Source organism: Salvia splendens, chromosome 4 (assembly GCF_004379255.2).
Source record: "Salvia splendens isolate huo1 chromosome 4, SspV2, whole genome shotgun sequence".
Taxonomy (NCBI): domain Eukaryota; kingdom Viridiplantae; phylum Streptophyta; class Magnoliopsida; order Lamiales; family Lamiaceae; genus Salvia; species Salvia splendens.
In genome coordinates, this window is record NC_056035.1 from 19,969,558 (window position 1) to 19,986,948 (window position 17,391).

Consider the following 17,391-nt stretch of genomic DNA (forward strand, 5'->3'; position numbering starts at 1 on the left):
TGATTGCCATATCTTCATTTTAACCAATCAAACTTTGCCATTTGTGCATTTGTCGCGATATTTTCTTCAGATCTTAATCGTTAAGTCTCGCATGAAAATAATACACCTATATCGGGCCTGTTCAGTAACTTGGGCTGTTTTGAAACTATAGAGCCCATATAAGTCTTCCCCAAATATGTTGTTTAGGTTTCAATAAACGCCTCCGGATTTGGATTGGATTGGATTGGATTGGATTTTAGGCGCGATCTTCAAATAACTTGAATACCCTCTGCTCTAAAAAGAGGGCAAAGCTGCAAACGAGGAGGTCGTTCATCGTGTTCATGAATTCGACGACGGGCTTCCACTTCTGATCGGTATGGCTTAATTTGGGGTTTGTATTTTTCTTTTGCCCTAGAATCGATTGAATTTGCTTTCACTACTGGTTTTTTATTGCAATTTGGGTTTTGTTGTGCACAATTATTGTTAGGATATGTCTACTGCAAAACGCCCGTGCCGTGCTACTGTAATTGGTTCCGTCACTGCAGGTATTAGTTATGCTTCCTTCATCTTCTGCTTGTACTCCCTCCGTCTCATGTTATTTGCACTATTCCAGTTCCGCACGTCTCAAACTACTTATATTATTTTTAGTTTAAGTTAGAATTAATGTATTCAATTAATAGGTTAGATTAAGTTAATAGCCCCTTTATTTATGTCTCATTACACTAAAAATTCTAATCTAATTATACTAAAAAATCAATCTCCAAAATGAAAAGTGAGTATGTTGTATTCTTCATTTCTAAAGTTTCCTTTGGAATTTTATCCTTTCCCAACAGCTGTTAATGAGCCGGGGTCACGGAAGTTTCGCAAAGGCGATCGGTCACGTAGGATGTGGACCTTGCAGGAGGAAGAGATTCTGGCCATAATCTTGGCTGATCTCGTGGCACAAGGTTGGAAGTCGGACAATGGCTTCCGTGCGGGCTATCTCCGGATTATCGAAGATGCTATCCGCGCGGAGTTCCCCAAGTCGGACCTGAAGGGCACTCCTCATATCACTTCTAAAATTCAAGCATGGAAGAAAAGTTACAATAGTCTGCGCCGAATCTTGGGACGCACGGGAGTGGGACTCAATGATTACAAAATTGACTGTGATGACGAACAGTGGGAGCAGATTGTGGCGGTATTTTCCGATTATCTAATGCTCTAATGCATTACTTGTGCCTAATTTCCCATTGTTCTAACATTGCAATGCAGGCTGATAAAAATGCCAAATTTATGCGCCACAAGTCTTGGCCCTTCTGGGAGACCTGGAAGTGCATTTTTGGGGAGGACCGAGCGTGTGGTGGTGGGGCTGAGGAGCTCGACACAGCGGCTGAGGAAACCCGCCCTCAAGAACCTGTCCGAAGTCAATGCAACGAGAACGATTACCGCCCGCCTTTGGATGATGTGCCAACTGAAGCTAATAGTCCAGTAGAGGAGCAGGCCAACTCTCCTGACCACGGGTCAGGCAACGATGAGCAACAGACCTATGCTACCAAAACTCGCCCCCTCAAGCGGAAGAATGGCTCGAGTGATGATGCGCTGATGGAATTTCTTGGCAATCTCCATGCCGAAACTAACTCCAGGCTTGAAGCCATAGCTGCGAGGATTGGGTATGAGTTTGATTTGGGCAAGGCGAGGCAAGCAGTGTTTGACAAGCTCGGGACTGTTGACGGCCTCACCCTTGACGAGAGGTACGAGCTGTGCGATATACTTAGCGACAAGTCGCAGCGCCTCGAGGTTTTTATGGGGATGCCTGCGAATGCTCGACTCGGCTATGTGAAGAGATTTCTGAAGTAGAATATTCATGAAAACTTGAGGAGCAGTTGGGTGGGCTTGAGTGGGGTTCTACTATATTTTGTTGTTAAATTAAGCTAAGTACGGTGGTTATCACTTATCATGTTTGTGTATACGTAGTAGGAGATGGAGTAGGAAATGACAAAGGTGATCTTTTCCGGTTCCAGCTATGTCGCATGTTGTTGGACTAATTGTAGCCTAAGGTAACTCCACACATGTTTTTGTGTATGCTTCGTTTAATGAAACGCTTTATATGGAGTAGGATGCTTCTATTATTCATAACACTGGGACTTCATAATTACTCATGTATGTAATACTTTAGAGAAGGTTGTAATCGATGCCTAATCACATACCCATTTAGGCCATAGACAACATATCAATCCCCTTGGCAGATTCGTCAAACTGTTGTTTTTGAGTTTATCAGAATTACTAATTTCTATCAATTTATAGCAGGTTTTTTTTTCTCATATAAGGTGAATCTTACTTCTACTAATAATATTCCTTGATTTTTCACTCTCTACCTTTCTTATTTACCGATTATACATTAAAACAAGTGTTATTTAATACAAAAACTACTGCTCCCTCCGTCCCAAAGAATATGCACTTTGGGTTCGGCGGCACGGGTTTTAATGCAAAATTGGGAAAGTAAGAGAGAGGTAGAGAGAAAAAATAATTAAGTATTGTTAGTGGAGAATGAGCCTCACCTTATTAGAGTGAAAAAAGTTCTCAAAATTAGAAAGTGCATGTTCTTGTGGGATAGACTAAAAAGGAAAGAGTGCATATTCTTGTGGGACGAAGGAAGTATTTTGTATGGACGAAGTTAGTATTACAAGAAAAAAAAATCTCAATCACTATGAAAATGTATAAATATTTTGTACATAAAAATATGTCTACATAAACATAACCAAAAGAATGAAACAATTGTACCTCTCCAATAATAAATGTCACACTTTCCTTTTTAGTTTGTCCCATAAAAGATGTCACATTTTCTTCTTTGGAAAAAACTCTCTCACATTAAAATAAATATACTATTTTCTCTGCACACTTAACACACAAAACAATGTTCCCTAAAATCTCGTGCCATTTTTTAAGTATGTCATCTATTATGGGATGGAGGGAGTATATTTTACTAAAAACCTGGCAAATGAATTTTGTATGTCATTGTTTGAAAACGTCATAGGGTTGGTTTGTTAGTATTATAGACTTTCAATTCAACAACTGAAACTCAATTCAATATCATTTCAATAAAAAAAAAATCATAGTATGCTATAAATTAAACCAAATTTAATTCGTACCATATTCTTTTCAGCTTCTTATTATTAATTCCATCAAATATAAATATGAAGAATTATTGAATAAACAATATTTGTATAATTATTGAAAAGAAAGGTTGGAAAAACTAAAATTACGAAAGATAGTTAGCCACCCAAAAATATACTGTATAGAATAATCAATAATCAATATTTGAGAATAAAAAACAGTAGTTCACTATACTAGTATTTACTCCGATCAGTCAATCACTGAACCATTTTCCTTTTTGGAATATCTCACACAAATAACACATTTCTAAAAATAAAAACATACTCTCTCTACTTTTTGTCTCTCTTATTTTCTTCACTCCACTTAATTCACTAAATAATAGTACTATATAAAATTCTTAGAATACAAATGCTCTATTTAGAATGGAATGAGAGATTATAAGTACACATTTTTTTTGTAAAGCTGCGTGCCTCCTATACTTCCATCTATAACCTATTGAGAGCACTATACTAGAAATTGTAATAAAACTAGCTAAAAATAATACTTGCACATTTAATTAGGCCAAAAATCGCATGAATTAAATTATAATCTTCTTCTTCCTCAATCACAGCAGCCATTGTTGCTTTTCTTATAAACTAGTATGCATCTTAGAGTATGCATAAGTGAGGCTTCTAGAAGACTACATTCCACACTTGAAGTCATTACAGATAATAATAAACTTATTTTTTAAGTATTTTTTTAGTGCATACGTTTTTGACAATTTTATCTTATTTAGATTTTCTTTTTCTACAAAATTCATGGTCACTATTTCTCAGATTTTTTGGTATGTCGATATAGTATCCATAAAATTCCTTACCAAGTCACAATAACATACATTTAGCACCAACAACTAACAACCTGATTTTAGATTATCATGTCATGTGGCTCAAAATTGATTCCTAAGGCATTAACACAAAATCATACAACCCATTTGGTTAATGAATGTCAACAGAATCTCATCTCCCTCATGGTTAAAAGGATATAACAAAATCATTCAGAATCCTGCTTCTGCTTCTTTGGTGTTGTAGGATTGTCCCCTTCGCCCTTTGCCGCCTTAGCCTCCCGTCGCTCCCTCTTCACTCCCTTCGATTTGTTAGCAAGCGGCACACTCCCAACCTACAACAACGCACATACGGATGAGAAAACAATCACAACGGGCAAATCTAGCACACTGATTTCTGGCTATCGGGTGAAGATATAATACGAGAACGCTGAAACTTGGGGGATTTTTTTAGTTTTCGTACCTTCTGGTCCGGAATATAAATCTTTCCGAGTTTCCCTAGAATATCATCCTTGACAACATTCTTCTCCTGAAACCGATAATAAAGAGTAAGAAACGATTGTTTCATAGAGCAAGCATACGGATTAAGAGACAGCAACGATAGGTTTACCTTTTTCTTTGTCGAATCAGGCGCCATTTTCATTGCTTCTTTTCTGAGGCTGTCATCAGGCTGATGGTGCCTACGCACAACCATGTCCATGGAGGGCCCAACCTCAACAAGCTCCATCCTCGGAACCTTGGTGCCAGATTTTTTAAGACGCAGCGCAAAATGGGAGAAAAATACTCTGTTTGGCGACAAAGCTGTGCACACATAAACACGATCCAGCCCAGCCAGGTTCAAGTTTGTGATCACCTAGATGAGTAGTAAAGCATAGATGCGGTAAATGAAACAGCAGAAGACTACTAATTACGAAGAGGGACTAGCGGAGAGACATACTTCTCCGCGGAATAGATCGAGCAAGACTTCCTTAAGGTGTTTGAGCTCGTCAACACTCTCAAAAGCTTCTCCAATGAAAGCAAAGAAGGGCTTTGACCCCAATTGTGGAGCCAACTTCATATCATACGAAAAGGATCCTACGCTTCTGAAATTCTCAATTCCCACCTCTACAAGATCATATATGTGGTGGTCATAGAAGCGTCCAATTACAAGATTGTTTGGTCGTTTCTTAGTGTGTGAAGCAAACTGCAGAAGAGAAAAGCAACATGATCAAATTAAACCAAACAACCAGTGATTTATTATCCAAAACAAAAGTGAAAAACCATCAATAAAACATACATAAAGGAATAAAATTACAAACATAATTTACTCGCGCAGCTAAATAACAGTTACTCCCACCATTCCGTCATAGTTGAGTCATTTTTCTATTTTGGGAAGTTTCTGCATAGTTGAGTCATTTCCATATATAGTACTCCTTCTGTCCGACTCAAGATGTCTCCTTTCCTTTTTAGTTTAACACACTCAAGATGTCAACTTTCTATATTTGTAAATAAATCACTCTCTATTCATTAAAATATTCAATGAACAAAGAAATAATTAATATTTTTTCTCACTTTTACTTTATTCTCTCTTACTATATTATCTCTAGCTTATTCACTTTCTACGCCATTCTCTCTTACTTTTTTATCTACTCCACTTAACACATTAAACAACCACTTCAATGCTGAAAAATTCGGCCTCATTGAGGAAATGGAGGGAGTAAAACCATTTTTGCACCACCACTGTCACTTTGCACATCATACGATTTACAGAAATTTACCACTAAAAGAAGACTAATTTGAAATTGAAAAGGGAGTACAAAATTAGCTTAGAACATACCACAAACAAACTGCAATCAGTCTTGAGCGAGAAAAACTCGAGAGAAGTTTCGCCGCCGCTCTCAAAAGGCCTAATTTTATCATTTCTTCTAGAGTACTTGATAGAATTATCCTTCTTCAGATGATGAATTTCTGTTAACACTGAATTCAAAACACTGCTCGTTTTAGTCCCGTGAAGTATTAGCGTCTTCTTCCGAGTTTCCACCTGCAACGATTCCAATTTTGAACAATGGTTAAAATCACATAAAAAAAGTGAAGCTTAATGTGAAGGAATACAAATACTAACGAGCTTCGGGGCGCGTTTTTCAAGGTCTCTCTTGATTCTGCCACTTTTCGGGGTCTTGATCTTCAACATCGCTCCAACACAACAAATTCTTAGTGTGATTTTGTTGTTTCAGTTTGAACCCCAGAAAGAGAGAGTGTGGGACCGATTAGGGTTTAAGAGTCCGATTGTCATTGGGCCTCTTTAAGGCTTTCCATGTCAAAATTAGCTCTTGGGCCTCAACATATGGGCCGCTACGACATGAATTATATATATGACGCCCAAGGTGATTGATACTCCCTCCATCCCCTATTTGTAGTCCATTTATGTTATAAAGGCTCGACTTTTAAAAAAAATGTAATGAATGAGTTGAAAAAGTAATTGAAATATAGGTTTCATTTATATATATTAATACTCTCTGTCTCATAATAGATGATTTCATAATAGATGATTTCATTTTTATATATTAATACTCTCTCCGTCCCATAATAGATGACACGCTTGGGAAATGACATGAGATTTTAGGAGGTGTTATTTTGTGTGCTAAGTGGAGAGAAAAAATAGTATATTTATATTAATATAAGAGATAACTTTTTTCAAAAGAGGAAATATGACATCTTTTGTGGGACAAACTAAAAAAAAAGTGTGACGTCTTTTACGGGACGGAGGGAGTAGTTAAAAGTATAATAAAATGTGAGTGAAATTAGTTAATAGAATGTGGAGTTTTATTACTATTTATGAAAAAAAAAGTAAAAATGGATAATAAATAGGAGATGAACAAAATAATAAAAGTGGACAACAAATGAGGAATGTAGGGAGTAGGATAGAGTATAGATTTTATATATTAGTTCACAAAATAAAACAATAATGTGATTGGACAATTAGATGCTATTACTAGCCAGTTATTTCTCTATTTTCCTTTTTGCTTTTGTCCGCCAGTATCTGTCACATTTGTATTTGATCATTTATGGCAATAGGACATATATTAGAAATGAGTCACTCACTCCTTAAAGACCTTATACGAAAGACATGGGTAGGCATGAAAAGAAATAAAGAGATAAAATCCATATTGACTTGGGCATGCTCTGATACCATATTAGAAATGTATCACTCACCCTTTAAAATGCCTTATAAAGGGATGGTAATCCATACTTATATAGATGAGTTAAGATCGTCACCAAGTTGATGTGAGACAAGATTTAAGAGTTTTAACAGACACTAACTCATTCTACTCGTAGTTAATTATTATAAAATTAATATAAAAAAATTGGATCCACATTTCACTAACATTTTCTTCTCACTTCATTTAATTTTTATAAAATCCAAGTTGTATCAACTAATAGCACATAAAGAGTATAAGACTACGAACAACAAGCAAGGGAGTATAACGGACGGAAGTGGGATCACACGGGGTCGGTCGACCCATACCACCGTCCGAAGAATGCCAAGAATTTATATTACTCCCTCCGTTCCTTGTTAATTGAGGCATTTGTTTTGGCACGGAGTTTAAGAATACTGTGTTAAATGGATGGTGAATAAAATAAGAGAGAATAAAGTAAAAGAGAGAGTTACTTTTTTGCCAAAAATAGAAATGACTTAATTATCTTAAAATTTTCCAAAATAGAAAAATGACTTAATTAATAAAGAACGGAAGAACTATAATCGAACGTTTTAGATTTTGTCGACCCCGGTGTTGACCCTGTCTCCGCCCTAAAATTATATTAGATTTAAAATAGTGGAGTATATAATTTGGGTTTAATTTTTTGTGTGTGACATCACTCCATATATGACAGTTGACTAGCTGTGTACTAGTTCTGGGGTCAGCAAGTTGACTCGTTTGTTCCCAAGGGGACAATTAATTTCCCTTGGGGGTGACAGTTGACTAGCCATGTACTAGTTCTGGGGTTGGCAAGTTGACTCGTTTGTACCCAACCTTGGGGGTGATAGTTGACTAGCCGTGTACCAGTTCTGGGGTCGGCAAGTTGACTCGTTTGTTCCCAAGGGGACAACGAAGCGCAGCTCGGTGGTAAGACGCTTCACCTCCGACCGTTAGGCCGGGAGTCCGAGTCACTTCGGGGGTAGATGGAGAACCATCGTTGATCCTCCTTTTTAAAAAAATAAAAATAAATAAATAAATAAATAAAAAACCTTTAAATTTGGGCTTAATTGAAGAAGGCAAGTTACATAAACCCAATCCGAACAACACCTATCTTATTATTCGTATTCTATTCTCATAGACTCCAACGGGCAGCAACGAATTACTCCTATTTCTCAGTGTTTGGGTGTCTACACTTTCCAAAAACTCTTACTACCTTTTTATGTTTATGAATTGAATATCACCGAAGCTACAATAAAAGCCTCTTTCGACAAACTTCTTGTCATTTCAAATTGACAATGTATTCACTCCGTAGTTTTCATTGTTGAGTGATTCTTGATTTTTATTGTCTTGCTATTCTATATGATAATGTTGAAATACGGGTGCATTAAAATGAAAATAATTTTTATAACATAGTTACAAACTATGAAACAATTGTAATGAACATTTTATACATATAATAGTCTGCCACCTTGTAATGAATATTATATACTCCATAATACTATTATAGAAGTAGTCAAGTAGTTCACTATAGTGCATAAAATATTTATTACAAACTAATATATACAAATGAGACTCATATTTCACTAACTTTATTCCATCCACTTTTTTTAATATTTCTTAAAATCGTGCCGCCAAGAAATGAGACTCCTATGGCGGAGGGAGGGAATATTTCATAATTTCACATTTTAAATAATAAAATTGTGACAGATAAATAGGATTAAACACCAAAATGAAAATTTATTTATATATTAAATGTTGAGATTTCAGAAATCCATGGATATTATTAATGAGCCACTTGTGCTATGTGAAAAGCAAAGAATAAGGCTTTCACCAAACTTGATTGATTGTCAGTTATTACAAGGTAAGGTATATTCTTATAGAGTTATAGTTCTACATATTCTTCTCATTACTTGGATTTTTATTTTTCTCAAAAAGTAGAAGATAGGAGTATAAAATTTGTACATTAACATATATGTATCAATGAATTGATAGTGTAAGCGTGCTCTTGATATATAATATGGGTGCGAATTCAGTGGTCCTCGTGACGTTTCTTGTATCTTAAAACTGTAGAAAGAATTGTGTGTTGTAAGCAATGAAGCATTGCATATTATAATTGATGTCACATTTGCATCCGACATAAATTTTCATGGAAACGTCAAACATGTCGCAAACAATTAATTAATGATGCCATAATTTGATTAATTAATAGTGCCATAGTTAGTAGCAGCCTGTAACTTCTATTTAGAGGCAAAACTGCGGGCCAGAGTGCTTAAATATCTCTACATCTTTGAATGCTTGCGAAAATATATATTGATGCCATATTTTGATTAATTTAAGCTTGATTGTATATCAGATTCACAGACAAATCAATGAATTTTAGGTATACTCTGTCTGTACCATCTTCTCGACAGCTCAGCAGATTGGCGGCCTGGAATTTGATGTTAATGTCAGCATAAACGAAAGTTATTGCGACATTGAAATGATGTGTGAAATGAACAATAATATATAAATATATACAATTAATATGTTTAGTAATTGTCGATAAAAGCAATGTGACGTTAAAAGATTCAACAATTAATTTCCAGAGTAGTAAATTAAAGTTTATCCCTTGAATATAAAGTTAAGAGACTATTAATAATCCTACAATTATAAATGAGCTATCACTAATCACATATTTATAAGGTTTAATCAACACGTACGTGTAATAACTATATGTACAAGTGACGGGCTGTGAAACCCATATGCACATGCCACCGGTGCCTGTCTGATGTTGTATCGGGTACCCTTACAATGTATGTAATGGACTTGAGTCTTGAATCTTGACGATAGTTATTCGGGTTTTTTTTTAACCATGGTATAGACATGACCCAATTAATGTATTGGGATCATGCATGAACATATGGTCGTCCATGCGTGTCTCTGAACAATCAACGACGTGAACAACTATTTAGGTTCATCTCAAACGGCCAATGACATGATCACCATCTCCCTATTGCATCTCTGGTCAACACACATTTGTAACTACCGACTGTTATACAGACATGATGAGTGGTGACATGAATGAGCTAATCATCCAAGCTTATAAGTCCTGCAATATGTAAATTTGCACGAATGACAATATTGATTCTAGCAAGATCCTCTCTCCAGTCCGCACTTCAGTTCATTGGAGCTCGTTCTATCAGCAGTGTTGCTACAAAACGAGACGAAACCGTTTCATCTTTGGTGGCAATGCGCCTAAACCGAGAGCACAATTGGAGCGCCATTTCATATCGTGGAAAGATATCTTCCTCGACTCGACATGTATTATAATTTTATTTATTTTCTCTGTATTTTTGGTATTACAGTCTTATTTTAGTGTAAATTGCTTATTTTGTACCTAAGTTGTATTATGCCCAATAAAATTTATTTTATACCCTATTACTAATATACATAACCTAAAAATTCATACAGGTAAAATAAAATTTGTTGCTTAGTGCATTCGTCAGTTTGATGAATGAATTCATGATTCAAGGTGAAGAATAACAATTTATAAAAAATCACATAAAAAAATCGTTTTCTTTCATGACTAAATTGTGGATTTTATTAAGGAAAAGAAAAATATTAATGATGAAGTTTAAATTTATAACCTTTCAATCATATTTAAAGAACTTATAAGGTAATCACTCTATCAAGTGAAAAAAATTGGGGCAAGAATCTATAAAAATAGAGATTGGTGAAAATTCTTAAACTAGAAAAAAATTGTGACACTCGTATTATAATTACTATTAGCCTGACTCTGAGCCTCCTATTTGTGATTGTTTTGATAATTTAAGCCCTAATATGTAAAAAATATATTGGTGTTTCTAGTGGTTGAAGGTGAGATGCCTATTTTGCAAAAGACTCCACATCCGTCTGCATCACCAAACCAAACATTGCTGGTGGAAGGTGGTGGATCATTAATGCCCTTTAAAATACACAAAAATACCATCTCACATTATTCCAATCCTCCCAAATCTCTCCTTTTTGCCTTCTATACAATCTATTTAAAAATAAATTGAAATTAAACAATCGCTTTACTTTAATGAACTGCGATTGGATACATAATGAAAATCAATGTATAATGTTAACCGCATTAATAGATTAATCAACTTTAATTCTGTACCGATTCAATCAATTCCAATTTGGACGAACTTCAATTAAGACGGAGACAAATAAATTCAAGAAATTTATTTTTAATTATTATATCATACTATACTGACACTACAACAAAAAAATCGAATAATGACACTTTTTAATACTATAAAGGACACTTCATAGAGTGTCCTTATTGTCAGTGTCCCAAATAAAATCAGGAGACACAAATAGAAGTGTCTTGAAAAAAATAAAAGATTAAGATAATTTGTCCGTATTTTAGGAACACTTTTCTGTGCATCCTAAATTATACTACTAGTTATTTTTACAAATTTTCAAACGCAATTGCGTCTCAATTTTTGTGTATCTAAAAGATAAAATTTTTGTAGTGTGATCACTAGGTTGCACACTTGCACTTATTTCTTATTCAAAATTTAAAATAATATTCAAACTTGTTGGTGCTTATTTTATTTAAATGGAATACAAATTCCATATAAATAAAATGAGATCCAAATAGGAAGGAATGTTAATTAAAAGGAATGTCAGTAAGTTTGATTTTGTTTTCATAATCTCCATGCAGGTTGCGTACACACATTATATATTCACTGGAGTAGTTATAATTTAGGACTCAACCAAACTTAAAAAACAAGAAAAGATAAGAACTCAATTCCTGAGATGTGATAGCTTTTGCACTGAAAAATCATGAAAACAAGCATAAACACGAAGCCGCAGACACTGACTCTGCCGTCATAATCTAAACCAGATTTTTTCTTGGTATGAATTCCAATATTGTGGCTCTTAGAGATGGTAATCGAGAGAGGAGATGATTTGCATATTGGCAAAAGGAATTAAGAGTGGAAGATTGTCTGTATTGCTTGATCAATCAACGATTTACAGCCCATCAGTTTATAGGGAAGTTATTTCCCTATCTATGGTAATTACAATAAATTGTAATCAATCTATTCTAGGAATTAATACAATGTAATCAATCCTAGTCTATCACTGATTTTGTGCAATCTTCTCTCTTTGTGGGATATTCCCTTTTGATATGGTTTGACACCCCCCTCAAGTTGAGAAACGGTATCTCCGATACTCAACTTGCCTAAAATCTCCTTGAAAGCTTTCGGATGAACTGCCTTGGTCAAGATGTCTGTCAACTGTTCTTCTGATCGTACAAATGGGAACTCAATGGTACCTGCCTCGAGATTTTCTTTAATGAAGTGACGGTCAACTTCCACATGTTTAGTTCTGTCATGTTGCACCGGATTTTCTGAGATGCTGATTGCTGCTTTGTTGTCGCAAAATAATTGACTTTTCCTCGTAGGTGGGTAGCCAATTTCCGTTAACAACCTCCTTAACCACATTATTTCTATAAGTCCACTTTTGATTCCTCTGAACTCAGCTTCTGCACTAGACAAGGCCACCACCTTTTGTTTATTGCTTCTCCAAGTGACAAGGTTGCCTCCAACGAAGGTGAAGTAGCCTCCCGTAGACTTTCTATCGACGGGGTTACTTGCCCAATCTGCATCGGTGTATCCGTCGATTTCTTTTCTTTCTTAGCTAAGAACACTCCATATCCTACCGTCCCTTTCAGATATCGAATAATCCTCAAGGCGGCATCCATGTGGTCAGCTTGTGGTCGGTGCATAAACTGACTAACTATGCCAACTGCATAAGTAATATCTGGCCGAGTGTGGGATAAATAGATAAGTTTCCCTACCAATCGCTGATACCGTTCGCGATCTGCAGGTACGGCTCCTTCTTCTATTTTCAAGCCATGGTTTGAGATCATGGGAGTTTCTGCCGGTTTGCACTCCAATAGGCCAGTCTCTGCCAATAGATCAAGGACGTACTTCTTTTGCCTTAGAAATATTCCTTGCCTCGATCTCAACACTTCAATTCCAAGAAAGTATTTCAATGCTCCAAGATCTTTCATTTCAAACTCCTTGAATAGATTCTCTCGCAGGCTTTGAATTTCCTCACTATCATCCCCTGTGATGATCATATCGTCTACGTAGATAATTAGGCAGGTAATCTTGTCTCCTCTTTTTTTTGTGAAGAGTGTGTGGTCCGACTGACTCTGTTTGAACCCTTGTTTGGCCATAGCCTGGTAAAATCTTCCAAACCTGACTCTTGGGGACTGCTTTAGTCCATACAATGTTTTTCTTAAACGACACACTTGTCCTGTTCCGAAATCTGCTGCACAACCCGGTGGCACTTCCATATATACTTCTTTATTTTCTTCTAATTCTCCATGAAGAAAGGCATTGGTGACGTCGAACTGATGTAGGGGGCAATCTTTGCATGCTGCTACAGACAGTAAAGCTCGAACCGTGTTAAGCTTGGCAACTGGGGAGAAGGTTTCTTCATAGTCTATTCCATACACTTGTGTGTATCCTTTCGCCACAAGCCTCGCCTTGTATCTCTCGATTGAACCATCTGCTCTTCTTTTGATGGTGAAAATCCATCTACATCCAACAGGCTTCTTCCCATTAGGTAATGTGCACTTCTCCTACGTTTCATTTTTGATGAGTGCATCTATTTCTTTCTTCATAGCTTCTCTCCAGTGCTTGTGTCTCGATGCCTCCTCAAATGATTGAGGAATTTCCTCTTCTTCGTACAGGGCGGCTTCAAATGCTCGGGCCATTTCTGATAATTGTCCTTGTGCGGTATTCACCATAGAATATCTGCCCCTTCTTCCTTTCCAATCTGGTGAGTACATCCGAGGTGGGACTCCTCTTGTACTTCTTGGAGGTAGCTCATATGACTGTTCCGTATCTCCATCACCTCTACTCGTTCCACATTCGGCCTCATTGTTCCTATCCACATTAGTACTTTCAGGAGAAATGCTATCATCAATATTGGAATTATGTACCTCAGGATTCAAAGCCTCTGGTCAATGTCACTTTGCACTTCGTTCTGTACTACTGGGTTTGACGGCCCGGCGGTGCTGTTAACCTCGTCTGTTGGACCAACCTCTATGACAGGATCTGGCGATGACTCTCCCCCATAGTGGTTTTCCCTTGGAACAGTGTTGGGTATGGGTGTAGGCAGCCAATTAAGTAAGTCACTATTCGGATGTTCATCTGAAGTTGGTGTCTCCCCCTGACTACTAGATTGGCTGTAAAAGAATTCTCCTTCCACAAAATCACAATTCAAGGTGGTGTGTATCTGGCGAGTGGTTGGGTCATAGCACCTATACCCTTTCTGATTTTTTCCATAGCCAAGAAACACACATTTTATGGCACATGGGGAAAATTTGGTACGTTCGTGTTTAGGGATATGAACGAAGACAGTACACCCGAACACCCTGGGTTCTAAAGACAAGGATGATGGAAGTTCAAAGTGTTGGGAAAAAATGTCGAGGGGAGTTTTGAAGTTTAGGATCCCAGTGGGTAAGCGGTTCATAAGGTACACTGATGTAGCTACAGCTTCGGGCCAAAAGGACTTGGGTACTTTGGAGTCAAGTAGAAGGGCTCGGGTGATTTCTAGGATATATCGATTTTTTCTTTCTGCAATCCCATTCTGTTCGGGAGTATATGCACATGATGTTTGGTGAACTAATCCCTTTTCCCTGAAAAAGTTTTGCATTTTTGCGTTGACAAACTCCCCCCTGTTATCTGACCTAAGGATTTGAATCGTTTGGTGGTATTGGGTTTGGATCAGGGTAAAAAATTCAGTGAATTTGTCAAACACTTCGGACTTATGTTTCAAGAAATAAATCCAAGTCATGCGAGAATAGTCATCAATAAAGAGCACGAAATATCGAAAACCTTGTCCCCAGTAATAGGAGCGGGGCCCCAAACATCAGAATGTATTAAAGCAAAAGGAGTTTTCATTCTTGTATTATTCAACTTAAAAGTATGTCTGTGACTTTTTGCTAGCAAACAAGTTTCACAATGGAAGGAATTCATAGAGGTCACTAACTTAGGAAAAAGCATGCGTAAATACCCTATGGATGGATGTCCTAACCGACGATGCCAAAGCCAAGCCTGCCTGTCCGTTGGTCCGTGAGTCAGCATTGCAACACTCTGTTGGGCTATCTCATCCACATAGTACAGTCCGTTGCACTCAGTGCCACGCCCAACTATCGTCCCCGTCTTGATATCCTGTAGCATGCAAAATTGAGGTTGCATCAGTAACTTGCAATTCAGTTCTTTAGTCACATGACTAATAGAGAGGAGCTTATGTGATAATGATGGCACAAAAAGGCAATTAGATAGGCATAAAGTGGGCGAAATATTAATTGTGCCTGCCCCTTGGACCCGGGCTAGGTCCCCACTGGCCGTCTGGACATAAGACTTGGTGGATTTTGAGATAGTTTGAAAATCAGATGCATCAAACGACATCGTGTCAGTTGCGCCACAATAAAAAATCCAATAGGGTATCTTTAGGGCCTGTTTGGGACATAGAGGAACAAGCTAAGGCATCAAAGGAATTTTTACAAGGTATAGATGGTAGGTTTCCAAGGTTTTCACAAATTTGGGGTGCAATCTGTAATGTTTTTGCTGTGTGGGGGTCAGATTGGATGTTTCGGGTTTTGTGGGGGTCCAGAGTGAAATTTTCAGGTTTTCTGGGGTGGTTTCGTGTTTTATGGGGTTTTTTGGGTAGAATCTGAGAAGTATTTTCAGCTCGGGGGTCAAAGGCGGATTTTTTAGAGATTGGGGGTGGATTTCGGGAGGTATTTTCGGCTTGGGGTTCGGATTGGGATTTTCGGGAAGGTTTGGGGCCGATTTGTGAGGGTTGAAACTTGGAGGATTTATTGGAAAGGATCTCGTTTCTTCCATGAAACCCAACTGCCTCCCCCTTCTGTGAAATCCCAACCGTTCTCTCCGCCGAGTCCTCTCCAGTCGTGAACCTTGCTGCTTTGTCTCTGTCGCCGGAATTGGATACCACTTCGGACCATGATGGAGGTTGGCGACGCGTGACGACGGTGGTAAGTTCCTTTCCGGTGTAGGCAGCCGCTGGCTCTCTCCTCAAGGCGGCGGCCGCTGCTTGTGCTGCAGATCTTCTTTCGGTGGCTGGAGGGACTGATTCTGTCGCGGTTGCAACATTGATGGAGGATGTTGATCCTCTCCCAGCAGCGGCAACATGTTGTTCGTTGCACCGCTGGTAGGTTGTTTCTTTGTATTGAGCAATCAACTTTGATATGCATTCAATGAGTGATTCAGAATCGAGAATATGGGGTATTTGGATTGTACTCACGATTTTTGTATTTGTGAGATTTTCTGCGGAAGGTGTCACGCTAGTGACCGATCCACAGGATCGACACTGCTCTGATACCATCTTAGAGATGGTAATCGAGAGAGGAGATGATTTGCATATTGACAAATGGAATTAAGAGTGGAAGATTGTCTGTATTGCTTGATCAATCAACGATTTACAGCCCATCAGTTTATAGGGAAGTTATTTCCCTATCTATGGTAATTACAATAAATTGTAATCAATCTATTCTAGGAATTAATACAATGTAATCAATCCTAGTCTATCACTGATTTTGTGCAATCTTCTCTCTTTGTGGGATATTCCCTTTTGATATGGTTTGACAGTGGCCTCCATCAAATATGACATCATACGTACAGTATTTCTCCTGTCTCGTAATAAGAGTTCTATTTTTTCATTTTCGTCCGTCCCACAATAAAAGTCTTATTTCATTTTTACCATAAATGATAAGTAGACACCACATTTTATTATAGAACTAGTATATATAGGTGCGGTCCACATTCCAACTATTATTCAACCCAATTTTTTAAAACTTTATTGATAAATTATAAATTAAAATATAAAGAGATGAGGTGAAGTCTCTTCTAACATTGCAAGTCCTTTAATGTTCCCAACTGCAACTCGACTAGTGCATGTGTCTAATAGTGCAAATTTATTAGCCACGTGAGACAGTAGAAAAAAGTGGCAAATACTCATTTTTCATACACATACATAACATAAGCACATGTGTGTACACAGATCAAAGGCTTTTTGTATGACGAGATTGGATAAGGTTTAGTATATGCCGACCGCGATTTGCTTACATATTTAAGACACCTTTTTCTTGTAATCGACATTGTGTCCACATTAGTGTGTGTGGTTCATAAGCGCCTAATGTATTATCAAACCATTGTTTAATTGAATTAGCTAGCTAGGAACTTTCTGGTTGGATCCAATATTGAAATATGACTGCCATATAAAATACCCAGCTTTTATTAGGATGTTCAAATA

At 37.3% G+C, this 17,391-nt stretch overlaps 2 protein-coding genes across 2 annotated transcripts; one reads left to right on the plus strand and one right to left on the minus strand.

Moving 5' to 3' along the window:
• Positions 1-125: 125 nt before the first annotated feature.
• On the plus strand, positions 126-2,094 carry LOC121799050. The gene is made up of 4 exons (XM_042198370.1): positions 126-353; positions 467-524; positions 813-1,156; positions 1,231-2,094. Exons 2-4 carry the CDS (start codon positions 470-472, stop codon positions 1,813-1,815), a joined length of 984 nt encoding a protein of 327 aa, XP_042054304.1. The 5' UTR covers positions 126-353; positions 467-469; the 3' UTR covers positions 1,816-2,094.
• Positions 2,095-3,947: 1,853 nt separating this feature from the next.
• LOC121799051 (ribosome production factor 2 homolog) lies at positions 3,948-6,133 on the minus strand. Its single transcript, XM_042198371.1, has 6 exons — positions 5,994-6,133; positions 5,709-5,912; positions 4,830-5,075; positions 4,503-4,745; positions 4,356-4,421; positions 3,948-4,227 (listed from the first exon to the last, which is right to left on the minus strand). The coding sequence occupies exons 1-6, from the start codon at positions 6,060-6,062 to the stop codon at positions 4,102-4,104; spliced, it is 954 nt and encodes a 317-aa protein (XP_042054305.1). The 5' UTR covers positions 6,063-6,133; the 3' UTR covers positions 3,948-4,101.
• Between the last annotated feature and the right edge of the window lie 11,258 nt (positions 6,134-17,391).